This window comes from Stegostoma tigrinum, chromosome 34 (genome assembly GCF_030684315.1).
Source record: "Stegostoma tigrinum isolate sSteTig4 chromosome 34, sSteTig4.hap1, whole genome shotgun sequence".
Lineage (NCBI taxonomy): Eukaryota > Metazoa > Chordata > Chondrichthyes > Orectolobiformes > Stegostomatidae > Stegostoma > Stegostoma tigrinum.
Window position 1 is genome coordinate 11653808 of NC_081387.1, and position 16050 is coordinate 11669857.

A 16050-nucleotide genomic window follows, 5' to 3' on the forward strand; every position below is an offset into this window, starting at 1 on the left:
AAGTGATAATGGGAACTGCTGGAGAATCCAAGATAATAAAATGTGAGGCTGGATGAACACAGCAGGCCCAGCAGCATCTCAGGAGCACAAAAGCTGACATTTCGGGCCTCGAAACGTCAGGTTTTGTGCTCCTGAGATGCTGCTGGGCCTGCTGTGCTCATCCAGCCTCACATTTTATTATCTTGGGGTCATTCATAACTTCTGTGCAAGTGTTATAAGAAAAAAAGACATGCTTTATACCCAATGGTCCCTGAATGACAAATGTTCAACTTACGAACGCTCACACTTACTTCTACAGCTTTCAGGGATGTTATCTTCAAGGCCTGACTCATCAACAGTTCTCTTACTTATGGACGGCTGCTTTACATTGTACTGCATTGTGTTCCGACTGGCGTACAAATCAACTTGCACCCAGGAACGGCCTGTCGCGCCTCTCAGGGGAACATGAGAAGTCAAAGCGCTTTATAAACCATTAAGTATGTTTGATGGCTTGTCATTGGTATAGGCAACCTGCACACAGCAAGCAAATTAAATCAATGCCCTACGTGTTTTGTGATGCGGATTGGGTTATATTCCAGAGAGCCGTTATTGAACAATAGTACTCGGAGTGACGTCTACTTGCGATGTGAAATATTGCAAGCACGTACCTCCTGGCTCCAGTTTCAATGAGTGTCTCTTTGTATCCGCAACTTGAGTTCATGCCCTCCACCCGTAAATAATTCAAACAATTGAGGTGTAGTTAAGAGGAAGGAAAACTGTTGGCCAGGACACTGAAATTTGCAAACAGAGGCTCTTCGACATCCCCCTGTTTTGGCAGACTGGCTGTGACTCATTTAAAAGAGCTTCTGGCAGTGTTGCACTCAGTAATGCGCTGGGTGCATTAACTGGGTTCATGCCTCTGGGCCGGGCCTTTGAAATCACAATCTCCTGCTACAGAAAAGTACACACTGCCTTCTGAGCCACGAAGGCAGAATTCTACTTGAGCTGTGCAACACTTTATAAGGTCCTCAGCTGCAAGTCCTCCTTTCATGCCAATTCATAATCACCCATGCAACTCCCATCAGCTTTGCTTTTAGGCTTTAGGAACCGGAACGGGCTCCTTGATTAGGCAGCCCTTGATGTCTCTGAATGAATGACTGAAGAGAAGAAGTCTATAATTGAGCAAAAGAGCAAGGGAAAGGTTCGTGTAAAAAAAAACTTACTGTCGAAGATGATCCCAATCATTTAGTGAGCAACAGTCTGTGCTCTCTCCTAGCTCTCGTTTTAAGTGGTCCAGCCTGCATGGATAGAAGGAGGGAATGTCACGCTCATGACCAATCAGTTACAGATACCAACAACAACTGTTTTCTCCATCACCATTCATGTTCTGGTGAAGGGTCACCAGACTCCATAAGACCATAAGACCATAAGACACAGGAGCAGAACTTAGGCCATTTGGCCCATCAAGTCTGCTTCCCCCATTCAATCATGGCTGATAAGTTCCTCAACCCCATTCTCCTGTTTTTTCCCCAAAACCCTTGATCCCCTTGATAATCAAAAACCTATCTATCTCAGTCTTAAATGGACTCAATGACCTGTCCCCCACAGCCTTCTGTGGCAGTGAATTCCATAGATTCACCACTCTCTGGCTGAAGAAGTTTCTCCTTATCTCCGTTCTAAAAGGTCTTCCCTTTACTCAAAGGCTGTGCCCTCACGTCCTCAACTCTCCTATCAATGGAAGCATCTTCCCAACATCCACTCTGTCCAGGCCATTCAGTATTCTGTAAGTTTCAATTATAACCCCCCTCATCCTTCTAAACTCCAATGAGTGTAGTCCCAGAGTCCTCAAACCTCAAACATTCCTCATATGTTCAGCTTTTCATTCCTGGGACCATTCTCGTGAACCTCCTCTGAACCTGCTCCACAGCCAGTACATCCACCCTGAGATATGGGGCTCAAAACTGCACACACTACTCCAAATGGGGCCTGACCAGGGCCTTATAATGCCTCACTAATTCATCCCTGCTTTGTATTCAAGTCCTCTCAAAATAAATGCCAACATTGCATTTTCCTTATTGATTACTGACTCAACCTGCAAGTTTATCTTGAGAGAATCCTGGACTACAACTGCCAAATCTCTTTGCAGTTGAGACTTCTGAATTTTCTCCCCATTTAGAAAATAGTACACTCGACTTTGTTCCCATAGGTACTGCCAGATCTGCAGAGATTCTCTATCAGTTTCGTTTCATACAGTCATAAAAATTTACAGTCCGGAAAAAGACCCTTCAGCCCAACTCATCCATGTTGACCAGACATCCTAAATTAATCTAGTCCCATTTTACAGCACATGGCACTCTCAGCCCTTCCTGTTCATGTACCCATCCAGATGCCTTTTAAATGTTGTAATTGTACCAGCCTCCACCACATCATCTGGCAGCTCATTCCATACACGCACCACTCCCTGTGTGAAAACTTTGCTCCTTCCGTCCCTTTTAAATCTTTCCCCTCTCACCTTAAACCTATATCCTCTAGTTTTTGACTCTCCTACCTGAGGAAAAAGACCTTGACTATCCACCCTATCCATGCCCCTCATGATTTTATAAACCTCTATAAGGTCACCCCTCAGCCTCCGATGCCCCAGGAAAAATAGCCCCACTCTATCTAGCCTCTCCCTGTAGCTCAAACCCTGGCAACACCGTTGTAAATCTTTTCTGAATCCTTTCGAGTTTCGCAACATTTTTCCTATGGGGAGACCAGGGTTGAACACAGTATTCCAAAAGTAGCCCAAACAATGTCCTGTACAGCTGCAGCACGATCTCCCGACTCCTATACTCAATGCACTGACCATTAAAGGCGTGCCAAACACCTTCTTCACTGTCCTGTCAACATGCAACTTCACTTTCAAGGAACTATGAACCTGCATTGCAGCACATTGGTCAGCAACACTCCCCAAGACCTTACCATTAAGTGTAGACGTCCTTCCCTGATTTGCCTTTCCAAAATGCAGCAGCACCTCACATTTATCTAAATTAAACTCCATCTGCCACACCTTGGTCGAAATCCCCATCTGATCAAAATCTTTTGTTTCAGATCTCCAGCATCTGCAGTTTTTTGTTTCATTTCTTATTTTCTTCATATAGTGGTTTTAATACAAAGAAACATACCAAAGTGCTTGTCGGGCAGGCTATGAAACACAACATGACGCCAAAAGGAGATCAGAAGCTTGGTCAAAGAGGCAGACTGTCTAAAATAGGAACTTTAGGGATGGAACTTCAGGAAATAGGGTCCAGGGAATGGAAACTCCCACCACCAGGGGTGGAGAAATTAAAAGTGGAAACAAGAAACGAGTGTTGGAGCATCGGTGGGTTGGAGGAGATGACAGCGAGGCGAGGTCAAGGATGGAACTGATAGCAAGGCTTGAACATTCCCATCCGAGTCCCTGCTAGGATGGGAGCCCCAGCTGATCCAGCAGTGAGAGATACAATACCACTGCTTGTATCGATAGATGTACTAACATTACACTGATTCATATCCCATTGCACACAGGATTCTTAAAGGGCTTGACATTGTAAATGATGAGAGGATGTTTCCCTTGTGAGGACCATCAAGAACCATAGAGCATAATCTCAGACTAGAGGGGGTGCCAATTCAAGAATGAGACGAGGAGGAATTCCTTCTCTCAGAGGGTCGTGAGTCTTTGGAACTCCTCACCACAGAGAGCTGTGGGGGCTGAGTCCTTGTGTATATTTACTAATTATAATATCTACGAAATAGATTCTTGATGAGTCGGGGAGATCAAGACTTATGCAGAAAGGGCAGGAGCGTGGACGTAAGGAATGTCGGAGCAGCCGCGATCCTATGGAATGGCGGGGGAGGCTCAAAAGGGCCAAATGGCCGACTCTTGTTCCAATTTCGTTGGGTTATACTACACAGGCTAATTACTGAGATGGGCCAGGCAACGACGTTAAGTAGTGGAACATTGTGAGGGGCTGAGAAGCTGGGCAGTCCGTCCCACGTACGAAGCGTCAGTGTTGCACGGAACGACTTGAGATATATGGCACAGCGTCAGGCCATTCAGCCCGACCAGATTAAGACAAAACAAAAAGCTGGAAGTACTGGTGAAACTCAGCAACTCCGGCAGCATCTGTGGAGAGACAGAATGAGTCAATGCTTCATAGAACTGTGACAGCACTGAGTCTGCAAAGGCTCTCCAAATCCTATTTCTTTCTTTGAGCCATTCCTTTCCCACTGACCCTTGCAAACTGTTTCCAGTTCAAACGAGGCCCCCCCGCCTTCAATGCTTCAACTGGAGGTGTCATGTACTCCAGCCCCTGGAGTGCCACTACTTGTGGAAGGCCTCACTCGCACTGGTGGACAGCATCAACTCCCTGTCCTGAACTTAGGAACAGATCCAACATCCGGCTCCACAGCTCACTTCCTGGACATGTGAATGGCCTGGCCCATGGTAGCTCAAGCCCAGGAGCACCACGTGCAACCAATCCCTGATGGTTGAAAGGGAGAATCCCTGCACCGAGAGCCTCCCACCTGGGATGGAATGGAAAGTTAGAGCTGGATAGATGGCAGGTGGAAAAAAAAATTCTCAAAGTACTTAATCAATTACTGCCCTTAACATGGTAGCTCAGTGGTTAGCACTGCTGCTTCACAGTGACGGTTTGATTCCACCCTCTGTGCGGAGTTTGTGCATTCTCCCCATGTCTGCGTGGGTTTGCTCCGGTTTTCTCCCACAGTCCAAAGATGTGCAGGCTAGGTGCACTGGCCATGCTAAATTGCCCACAGTGTTCAAGGGTGTGCAGGCTGGGTGGGTTAGATGTGGGAAATGCAGGAGAATGGGTCTGGCTGGAATGCTCTTCAGAGGGGCGGTGTGGGTGTGTTGGGCCGAATGGCCTGTTCCCATAATGTGGGGATTCTATGATTAACAATGCAATTAACACATTATTAATGTCATTGACAAACTAAAAGAGAGAACGCACCAGTATTCCCGCTCTATCCTGTTTGCTGGTCCTCACCCCTTTCGCCAGTCCATCCTGCAGGTGAGACACAGTGGTACCCAATAATAATGGGCAGAGTGGGTGCAGAGTTCAGGCTCAATAATTAGGGAGGGGTGTCCTCATTTTTCTTTCGCTCATTCACTCATCGGACATGAATGGTAGGCCTCAAGCCTTTCGTGGCCAGGGGCCAGAGTCTATCACCAACTCCATAGAATGTCATTTTAATTTAAATTTCATTCTCCTTTCAAAGCTGGAGGGCTAATTCCGCAGGTAATAGCCAAATTCATTGTAAGGCCCCTCAAAAGTGCATGAAAAGTCGTGCCTAAATTTCTGAAGAAGGGTCTAGGCCCGAAACGTCAGCCTTCCTACTCCCCTGATGCTGCCTGACCCGCTGCGTTCATCCAGCTCTATACCTTGTTATCTATTCCTACCTTCTGTTGTTCTAGCTTAAGCCCACACCCAGGGTGCTCCCGGACAGGAAAGAACAGTCACAGCTGGGCCTGTCCCTAAGCCGTCCTTGAGGAGGCGGGGGTGAGCTGCCTTCTTGAGCTGCTGCGGTCCACATTGTTGATGGGGACGGAGTTTAACCTGGGTAGTACGAACCCTCATTCTGCCCAGAGCTGCTGCAAGAAGGTGACGAAGGTGGCACCCTTCAGGGTACCAAAAGACGGAGGGAACCAAAGGTGGGTGAGACTATACTTCATTCATCCAAAGTGCGCCGTACGTGTTTGTTCATGGCAACATTTCCAAAACCGGTCAGACCAGCGCCAACTGCCAGCAATATTTTCCTTAACCAGCTGGAACAGCTTAAACGGTTAAATAAGAGTTACTTCCTGATAGTTAAGCAACTCCAGGCCAACATTAACATCTGCAGGCAAATGCCTAAAGCATACAAGTTTTGCAAAGCAATCTGACGGGTCTTGAGGACACAGAAATACCAGTTAGGACAATGCTGGAGAAACTCAACACATATCTGCTGAGGGAGAAACAGTTAATGTTTTGATCTGACAGCTTCCTCAGAAACGGAGAACTGAGGAGGACAGACAAGTCTACAGGAAATACATCAGACTTGGAACATGAACTGTTTCTCCCTCCAGCTTTTCCTGTTCCTATTTCAGCGCCAGCACCAGCTTGGCTTTTAGATATTGTTTCCTTGTCAGCTTGCTAAATCACACACCGCTGCAGTAGAAGGGACTTGGGCCCAAGCCTCCTTGGTCAGAGACTGGGGCACTACCCCGTGCCACTAGAGGCCCTGGTGGTTTGATTTTAAATGAGATACCAGTCAATCCTTGCAGCATTTATGTCTCAAATACAAACGGGAATATGATAGAATATTCTAAACAGTAGGAGGCCATTCATACCTCATCTAAAGATCAGTCCAGCTACTGCCACTTCCCTGCTCTTCCTTCATATCCTTGCTTTTTCCAATTTCCATCAATTACTTACCCAACACTTTAAGAGGCCAATGCCAACCAGCAGCTGTGCCATTTCTGTTTCCTTCGCCAGTCACCTTAAATCTGTGCTTTCCACCTTCAGTCACTAGTAAGGCTTTACTTTATTTACTTCACCTCAGCCTAACATGATTTGAAACATCTCCATTTGAAAAAAAGAGCAAAGCCCTGCTCATTTACCACGATTTAACTCTGCATTTCCCACGGCTAACCCACCTAGTCTGCATATCCCAGGACACTATGGGATAATTTAGCACGGCCAGTCAATCCCTACCCACCCACCTTCGGACTGTGGGAAGAAACCAGAGCACCTGGAGATTGTTCAAACTCCACACAGACAGTTGCCCGAGGGGGGAATTGAACCCGGGTCCCTGGTGCTGTGAGGCTGCAGTGCTAACCACTGAGCCATCGTGCCATCCCTACTATTATGGAACTATAATGGTTGCTTAATAACCGAACTGAAAAGAACTTTTAGGGAACAGTGACCATTGTATCATATACTTTTCCTTTAAGATTGAAAAAGAGGCACTTAAAATGGAAACTAGAGGAATCATGAAGTTATGCAAAGGACTTTGGTTATGGTGGATTGGAAAAACATATTATAAGATCAGACTGTAGATAGACAAAGTTACCATTCAAAGAAATAATGTTGCTTTTCAAAAAAGCATTTTTTCCTTTATAGCAAAATTGCCCAGTAGGAAAAGCAAGAGGACCACGGCTAACAACTAAGTTAAACACCATACTAGTTCAGAGGAGGTGCATCATAAAGTTTCCAAAACGACTGTTAAGCCTGAGGATTGGGAGAATTTTAGAACTCAGCAAAGTAAGACCAAGAAATTGATAAGAAGAATAAACTTCTGGGACATGGGCACCGTCAGCTGGGCCACATTTATTGCCCATCCCTAGTTGCCCTTGAGAAGGTGGTGGCGAGCTGCCTTCTTAAAATGCTGTGGGTTGACCCACAATACCATCAGGGAGGGAATTCCAGGATTTCGACCCAGTGACAGTGAAGGAACAGCGGCGGATTTCCAAGTCAGGATGGTGAGTAGCTTGGAGGGGGAACTTGGAGGTGGTGGTGTTCCCATATATCTGCTGCCGAGATATGTCCAAACTGTTCATGGAAAGCAGCAAGGAAGTTAAAAATGATTACAAAAGCTTCTATAGGTCTATAAAAAGGGAAATATCAGCAAATACAAATGTGTACTACAGGAAAAATTGGAAAATCAAATAGAAAATTAGCAGAGAACTTCTCTTCTTGCCTGTCTTCACAGAAGATAACACAAGTCTCCCTGAAATAATTAAAAACCAAGCATCTAGTGGGAATGTGGAAATTAAAGAATTTTGTTAAAACATGGAGTTAGCAATGGAGAAATTATTAGGGCTGATAGTTGAGAAACGCTGAGATTCGATGACGTTCAGCCTGGAGTGTTGAAAGAAATGGCTACAGAGGGAATGGATATGCTGGTGATCATGTTTAATTGCACACCAACGCCTGCAGACCTGAAAGGTGTGAACGTAACCTCACTATTTCATAAAGGAGCAAAAGGGTAAAGATGGAACTATGGACCTGCCAACCTGACTTCTACCGCTTGTAGCAGGGAAAACACTGGAATGTATTCAAAAGGGATGTGATTACTGGACATTTTTATGAAAGCAATTTTCTAACTGAACAGAATCAACACGGATTTATGGAAGGAAACCAGACAGAGATTTTTGAGGACGTTGCTGGCAGAATTGATTAAGAGAGCTCGTGAAAGCCGTATACTTGGACTTTCAAAAGGTGTCTGTGAAAGTCTGACACACAAGGTAAGTGAACAAAATTAAAGAGCGTGAAGAGGCTGCGGAGTGACCTTATTAGGGGTCTATAAAATCATGATTGCTACAGATAAGGAGAATGTCACGTGTCTCTACCCTAGGATGGCCTACTCCTTTAGGGGATGTATCTTTGAGGTGAGAGGAGAAAGATCTAAAAAAGACCTGTGGGATAATTTTTTTTCCACACGAGGGAGTGGTTCGTGTGTGGAATGAACTTCCAGAGGAAGTGATGGATGTGGGTAAAGTTACAATGTTTAAAAAACTTTTAGATAAGTAGATAAATAAGAAATGTTTGGAAAGATAGGGGCCAAGCGGGAGGGACTGGTTCAGTTTGGGATTATAGTCAGTATGGACTGGTTGGACTGAAGGGCCTGTTTCCTTATGACTGTGAGATTGGGCATAATCCACAAGCATGGAATGGGGACTAGTTAACAGAGAGAAAGCTGACAATTGGAATCTATCGATCAATTTCCAGTTGGCAGGTTGCAATCAATGGGCCACCATAAGCATCAGTAATGTGGGGGAAATTTTGAAGTTTGAGGATAATTTAAAAAAAAACAGTGGTGGGAATGTGAGCTATGAGGATGAAGCAGAAAGGTTTCAAGGTGATTGAGACAGGCTGTGTGTGGTAGAAGCATGACAGATGAAATATAATGTGGATAAGTGAGAAGTTTTTTGCAGAGTGTTTCTGAAATGGTGAGAGTTTGAAAGTGCTGAGCTGCTGAAGCATTCAAAGTCATATAGTTATACAGCATGGAAGCAGACCCTTCAGTCCAACACGTCCATGCCAACTAAACCAGTCCCATCGGCTTGTATTTGGCCCATACACATCTAAAAACTGTTCCTATTCATGTACCTGTCCAAATGTCTTTTAAATTTTATAACTGTACCAGCATCCACCACTTCCTCTGGTAGTTCATTCCACACACAAACCACAGTGTGCGAGAAAAAGTTGACCCTTAAGTCCCTATTTTGATCTCTCACTTTAAAAATATGCCATCTAGTTTTGAACTATCCTACCCCAGGGAAAAGACCTTGGCTATTCAGTTTATCTACGCCCTTCATGTTCCCAAAGGGAGCTGTGTCCTTCAATAATGTGTACCTTCAATAATGGTGAGTTCGGGAGAGATAGCATCAAACATCATAAACTCATTATAACAGTAACGCTGTCAACGCAACACCACGGTTAATACCACCACGTCACTGGATTTACTTTAAGGGTATTACAATAATTAAGGTAATTAACTTGAGAATTGCAATTGCGAGATAAGGACATTATTCCACAACAAGCTCTTCTAAGCTGTGCTGCATTGATTGCAAGTGGAAAGGCAACAGTGATGTCCATGAAGGATGGGAATGAATACTCGAGAAAGAAAAAAAACAAATTTGCAGAAAGGGCAGGGGACGGTTGAAGGAGGAATGTGCAATTGACCAGCCAGCTCCTTTCCTGGGCCTGAAGATGTAGGATGGACCCAATGGACTTCCGTTTTTGACATATGTTGCGGGTTGTATGTTCAAACTCTCACTCCAAACACTTGTGCCTACGAGTCCCAGCTGCACTCCCTGCCTGGTTGATGTGAATCACCACTTGGCACTATTCTGCCAAAGAACAATAGGAGAGGTGTAGTGGACAGTGAAGAAGGTTACCTCGAGTAAAACAGCACCTTCATCTAATGGGCCGATGGGCCAAGGAGTGGCAGAGGGAGTTTAATTTAGATAGATGTGAGGTGCTGCATTTTGGAAAGGCAAATCAGGGCAGGCCTAATACACTTAATGATACGGTCCTGGGGAGTGTTGCGAACAACAAGAGCTTGGAGTACAGGTGCATAAACCCTTGAAAGTGGAGTCACCAGTAGACAGGGTAGTACACTGGCATTTAATGGTCAGTGCACTGAGTACAGGAGTTGGGAGATCATGCTGCGCCTGTATGGGAGACTGGCTAGGCTACTTTTGGAATACTGCCTTTAATTCTGGTCTCCCTGCTATAGGAAAGGAGTTGTTAAACTTGAAAGGGTTCAGAAAAGGTTTTCAAGGACGTTCCCAGGATTGGAGAGGCTGAATAGACTCGGGATGCTTTTCTTGGCACCTCGAAGTCTGGGGGGTGACCTTATAGAGGTTTGTAAAATCGTGAGGGACATGGATAGGCTGAATAGCCAAGGTCTTTTCCCCCAGGGTGGAGGGAGACCAAAACTAGAGGGTACAGGTTTAAGGTGAGAGGAAAAGATTTAGCAGGGACCTATGGAGCAATACTTTCACGCAGAGGGTGGTGCTTGAATGGAGTGAGCTGCGAGAGGAAGTGGTGGAGGCTGGTACAATTACAACATTTAAAAGGCATCTGGATGGGGACATGAATAAGGAGGGTTTAGAGGGATAGGGACCAAATGCTGGCAAATGGGATTCAGGAGATTTGGTTGGCATGGAGGAGCTGGGCCAAAGGATCTGTTTCCGTGCTGTATACCTCAATGAGTTGTTCAGTTATCAAACCCACTTGCTGCCTCAAATATAAACATAGTTGCAGGGAATGACAAATTTCCAATGGTTGTTGTCATTCACGTGGGCAGATTGTACAGAAATGCTTCAGTAGCTGTGCATGTACATGGCTTATTTTTTATGAACAAGATACGTTTGTACATTTGGCACTCTTCTGAGGAAGAGCAAGGGTGCTTCTCCCTGGACCTGCTGGCAACTTATTTAAACCTTGATGAAAAGTCACTGAAGTGAATGATCCAGTTGCTGACTCGTGGGATCATACTTTGTACAACCAGGGCTGCTGGCTCTCCTGAAACGGAGCAGTGACTACACTTCCAAAGAAACACGGCAGCTGCTACAAAGGACCCTCGGACCTCTTAAGATCATCAAAGGCGCTACGGACATATTTGTATTTTATTCTGTGAAACCTTCCTCCCTCCCCTTCCCGCCAATTCCATCCCCTCTCCTAACGGACAATTACCAACCTTCTGCTCACCTACACTGAACGTTCTGCACTCAGCAATATTCCTCTGCACGCTCGCCTGAACAAACTCTGCTTCCATTACCTTTGCCTCCGAGCCCATTTCTTTGGACAAAGGTTCTCTCCCTGTCCCACAGACCCCTTCGCCCACTTCCAACACTCTCCCTCCCACTTGACCCCTCGCTCTGGTTTCTCTTAACCTCCACTCGACCTGTTCACTGAGAACATTGACGTTGCTTGTTTTAATTTCTCTGCATCACGCCCCACCCAACCCCAGCTCACCCACTCCAACCTGTGAAGTGACTGCACCCAATACTCTCAGATCCACCCCAAGCCCGCTGATAACGGTGGGGCTGTTGTAGTCTGGCGCACTGACCCCTACGTTGCACAGCTTGAGTGCCAGCTCTCAGATACTTCCTCCTATCTCCCCCGGACCATGACCCTACCGTGGATCATCACACCACTGTGGCCAGCACCGTCACTAATCTCATTTCATCTGGTGACCTCCACCCCCAACCCACCCCATGGCCTCTGAGCTCACAGACTCCCCCTCACCTTTACCTCCTTCCCAAATTCCACAAACAGGGCTGCCTGAGCACACCCATTCTTTTTGCCATGGAACGCATCTCTTCCACTTGGACTCAAATTTTTTTTCTCCCTGCTCCGTTCCTTGCCCCCTCTCAAACAATCCCTCTGACGCTTTACGTCAGTTTCAGAGATTCCGGTTCACAGACTCCAGCTGCCTCCTCTTTACCATGGGCGTGCAATCCCTTTAACACATTCACCCTTCCCTTCCCTCCCCCAACGCTGCCCCCACCCCCCTCCACATCAGGGTGGTCTCAGGGCTCTCTGCTTCTTCCTTGAGCAAAGACCTGAACCGTACCCACCCACTAACCACCTCCCCCTCTACAACTTCTCTTTTAACTCCTCTCATTTTCTTCAGGTAAGAGGAGTTGCCATGGGTGTCCGCACGGGTCCCAGTTATGCCTGTCTCTTCGTGAGATACGTGGAATATTCCACGTTGTGGTCCGTCTCCGGCCCCCCCCACCAACAACATTCTCATCCGTGCTGCTTCCTTCTCTCATCCGGAATTGGAAAAGCTCGTCAGTTTTGCCTCCAATTGCCACCCTGCTCTGACCTTCACTTGGTCCGTCTCTGACTTCTCTCTCCCCTTCTGCCCCTATCCCTTTCAGGGGGCTGACTGGCCACCCATATCCACTATCAACCCACTGACTCTCAGATACCCTGACTGTACATCCTCACACCCTGTTTCCTGTAAAGACTTGTAGCAGCCTCCTGGCTGCTCGACACAGATCGATTGCTAACTTGGCCAAACAGCAAGGGATGCTGGGTATACTGCCATGTAAAACTCTGCAGCCACAAAACCTACACGCCACGCACAGTGAAAACACAGCAGGCAGATGCTAAAGGATATCAGCGTAATGTAAAATGCTTCAGTTATCCTGGACAGACATATCCCCCAACAATTTATCCACGAAACAAAGGAGGGCCCAGACAGAAAGGCACCAGGTACTGCTATGCAAAGAAACAAACAGTGGCAGGGCATCCAAATGATTAACCATGTGTCAAAGTAAGAACCGAGTCTCCTGGACTAGCCAGAACCACAGAATGATCCAGGAAACCATGCATAAACGTGTAAAAACAGGGTTCACCCACATGTTGGACGCTCTGCAAAGACCAGCATGGCCAAAGGCAGAGACACACTGACCGTCCAGACAGAGAGAGAGAGAGAAAGCACCTTAGTTAGGCCCCGTTTAGAATACTGTGTCCAATTTTGGGCCCCACACCTCAGGAAGGGCATACTAGCCCTGGAGTGTGTCCAACGGAGATTCACACAGATCCCTGGAATGGTAGGTTTAACGTATGATGAACGAGATTGTACTCATTAGAGTTTAGAAGATTGAGGGGAGATCTAAAAGAAACTTACAAGATAATGTCTGGCTTAGAAGAGGTGGACGCTGGGAAGTTGTTTCCTTTAGGCGGGGAGACTAGGACCCGTGGGCATAGCCTTAGAATTAGAGGGGGTAAATTTAAAACTGAAATGAGATGACATTTCTTCAGCCAGAGAGTGGTGGGCTTGTGGAATTCATTGCCACGGAGTGCAGTGGAGGCTGGGATGTTAGATGCCTTCAAGGCAGAGATCGACAAATTCTTGATCTCAAAAGGAATCAAGGGCGACGGGGAGAGTGCAGGGAAGTGGAGTTGAAATGCCCATCATCCATGAGTTAAATGGCGGAGTGGACTTGATGGGCCGAATGGCCTTACTTCCACTCCTATGTCTTATGGAGAGAGATAGAGAGAAATGGCGAGAGAGTGATGTAGAGAGAGAGAGATGGAGAGAGAGAAAGAGAAAGAGAGACAGAGACAGAGAGAGAGAGAGAGAGAAAGAGGCAATGCAAATCTACAAGTGACTCAGGAAGGAATGCAAATAGGATTAGAGACAGAGATAACAGGAACTGCAGATGCTGGAGAATCTGAGATAACAAGGTATACAGCTGGATGAACACAGCAGGCCAAGCACCATCAGAGGAACAGGAAAGCAAATGTTTCGGGTGGGTATCGTCCTGAAACATCAACTTTCCTGCTCCTCTGATGCTGCTCGCCCTGCGGTATTCATTCAGCTTCACACCGTGTTATCTCGGATCAGAGATAGTATCGTTCTGTAGCAAAAGCTGCTGTTACATGTTTCCTAACAAAGTTGGGACTGTACTGCATTGGCTTATAGTGACTGGACCACTTTGGCGTTGTGGGGGCGTCACCTGGGCAAATTCATTCATAACATTCTGGTTGGAGTTGTCTAACGTCTTTACTGAGGAAGTAGACAAGAGACTCTATTCCATTCTCCCAGTTCCTCCGTCTGTTCCCATGACACCAAGTTTGACAAAATGCTCTCAACCGAGAAATCCCCAGTACTGTGGCTGGCAGGGCTCTGAGCCCCTTCTCTTCCCTCCTGCAACAGCGATAGGGCCCTTGTCCATACCCACCATCATCCACATCCAGAAGATCATCAGGTGCCATTTCTGCCACCTCCAGCAAGATGCCACCCACCGGACACATATTCCCCTCCCCTCCCTTGTCAGCCTTCCGTGGGGACCATTCCCTCCGGGACACCTTGGTCCGTACCTCCTTCACCTCCAACACCTCCCCACAGCCCTACAGCACCTTCCCCTGTAACCAGCGAAGGTACAACACCTGCCCATTTACCGCCTCCCTCCCCAGTCTCCAAAGCTCCTTGTGGGTGAAGCAGCGTTTTACCTGAACTTCACTCAATTTAGTCTAATGTGGTCTCCTCCACACCAAGAGAACAAAGCTTAGACTGGGCAACCGCTGCGCAGAACACTCACATTTAGTCCGTGAGAAAGACCCTGCGTTTCGGGTTGCCTGTCACTTCAACCCATCAAATAGAAAAAAAGAGCTGCGGAGGCTGTAAATCAGAAATTACTGCAAAAGCTCAACAGGTCTGGCAACACCTGTGGAGAGAAATCAGAGTTAAAGTTTCCGGTCCAGTGGCACTTCCTCAAAACTGATCGTAGCTGAGAAAACTTGGTTTTTATGCAGAGTACAGTGAGGCGTTGTAAGGAGCAAACGAGACACAGAGATTGAGCCCAAAGAGAGAGAAAGACAGTTGGACGGACAAAGGAGTTGCTAACGATCAGGCTGGGAGGGTGAGTACCTGTTAATGGAGACTGTTAGTGACTAACAACAGGGGGTGTGTAGTGACAGGCTGTGTGGTAACAAGGCCTGGTGTGTGGGGTGGGGGTGCTGGGACATGGGAGAGTTTAGGCCCTAAAATGATCGAACTCGATATTGAGGCTGGAGGGCTGTAGGGTTTCCGAGTGGAAAATGAGGTGTTGTTCTTCCAGCTTGTGATCAGCTTCACCGGGACACTGCAACAAGCCAGAGACACAGATGTTGGCCAGGGAGCAGGATGGTGCGTTGAAGCGACAGACAACAGGTTGTTCAGGGTCTTTCTTGTGAGCAGAACGTAGATGTTCTGCAAAGGGATCACCCATCTGTGCTTCGTTTCCCCGATGTAGAGGAGACCACATTGTGAGCGGCCTCTGCGGTAGACTAGATTGTGGGAAGTGCAGGTGAAGTAGTGCTTCACCTGGAAGGTATGTTTGGGCCCTTGGATACTGGGGAGGGAGGAGGTAAATGGGCAGGTGTTGCACCTTCACCAGTTACAGGGGAAGGTGTTGTTAAGGTTGTGGGGGACGTGTTGGGGGTGAAGGAAGAATGGACCTGGATGTGGAGGGAATGGTCCCTGCACAAGGCGGATAAGGGAGGGGAGGGGAATATGTATCTGGTGGTGGCTTGCTGGAGGTGGTGGAAATGGCATCAATGATCTTCTGGGTGTGGATGCTGGTGGAATGGTGCGTGAACACAAGGGGAACCCTGTCGTTGTTGTGGGAAGGAAGAGAGGGGTGAGGGCGGAAATGCGGGAGATGGGTCGGACCTAGTTGAGGGCCCTGTCGACAACAGAGCTGGGGAATCCTCGGCTGAGGAAGAAGGTGGACATTTCAGAGGCTCTCTTGTCGAAGTTGGCCTCATGTGAACATATGTGATGGAGACGGAGGAACTGAGAAAATGAGATGGAGTCTCTACAGGAAACAGGGTGTGAGGATGTATAGTCCAGGTAGCTCTGGGAGTCGGTGGGTTTGTAGTGGATATTAGAGGCCAGTCCATTCCCAGAAATGGAAACAGAGATGACGAGGAAGGAAGTGGTGGGGGGGGGGGGGGGGGGGGGGGAACACAGAGATAGACCAGGTGAAAGCGAAGGCAGGATGGAAATTGTAAGCGAAATCGATGAACTTTTCCAATTCCG

At 47.0% G+C, this 16050-nt stretch overlaps 1 protein-coding gene across 6 annotated transcripts in view; it reads right to left on the bottom strand.

Annotated features, from left to right (window-relative positions):
• Positions 1 to 16050, bottom strand: part of LOC125446425 (ral guanine nucleotide dissociation stimulator-like) — a 167445-nt gene that overhangs the window by 46255 nt on the left and 105140 nt on the right. For all 6 annotated transcript variants that reach the window (XM_048519987.2, XM_048519989.2, XM_048519988.2 and 3 more), the window contains exon 4: positions 1203 to 1277. In XM_048519987.2, coding sequence (XP_048375944.1) covers positions 1203 to 1277 — 75 coding nt within the window. The remainder of the gene's footprint in view (positions 1 to 1202; positions 1278 to 16050) is intronic.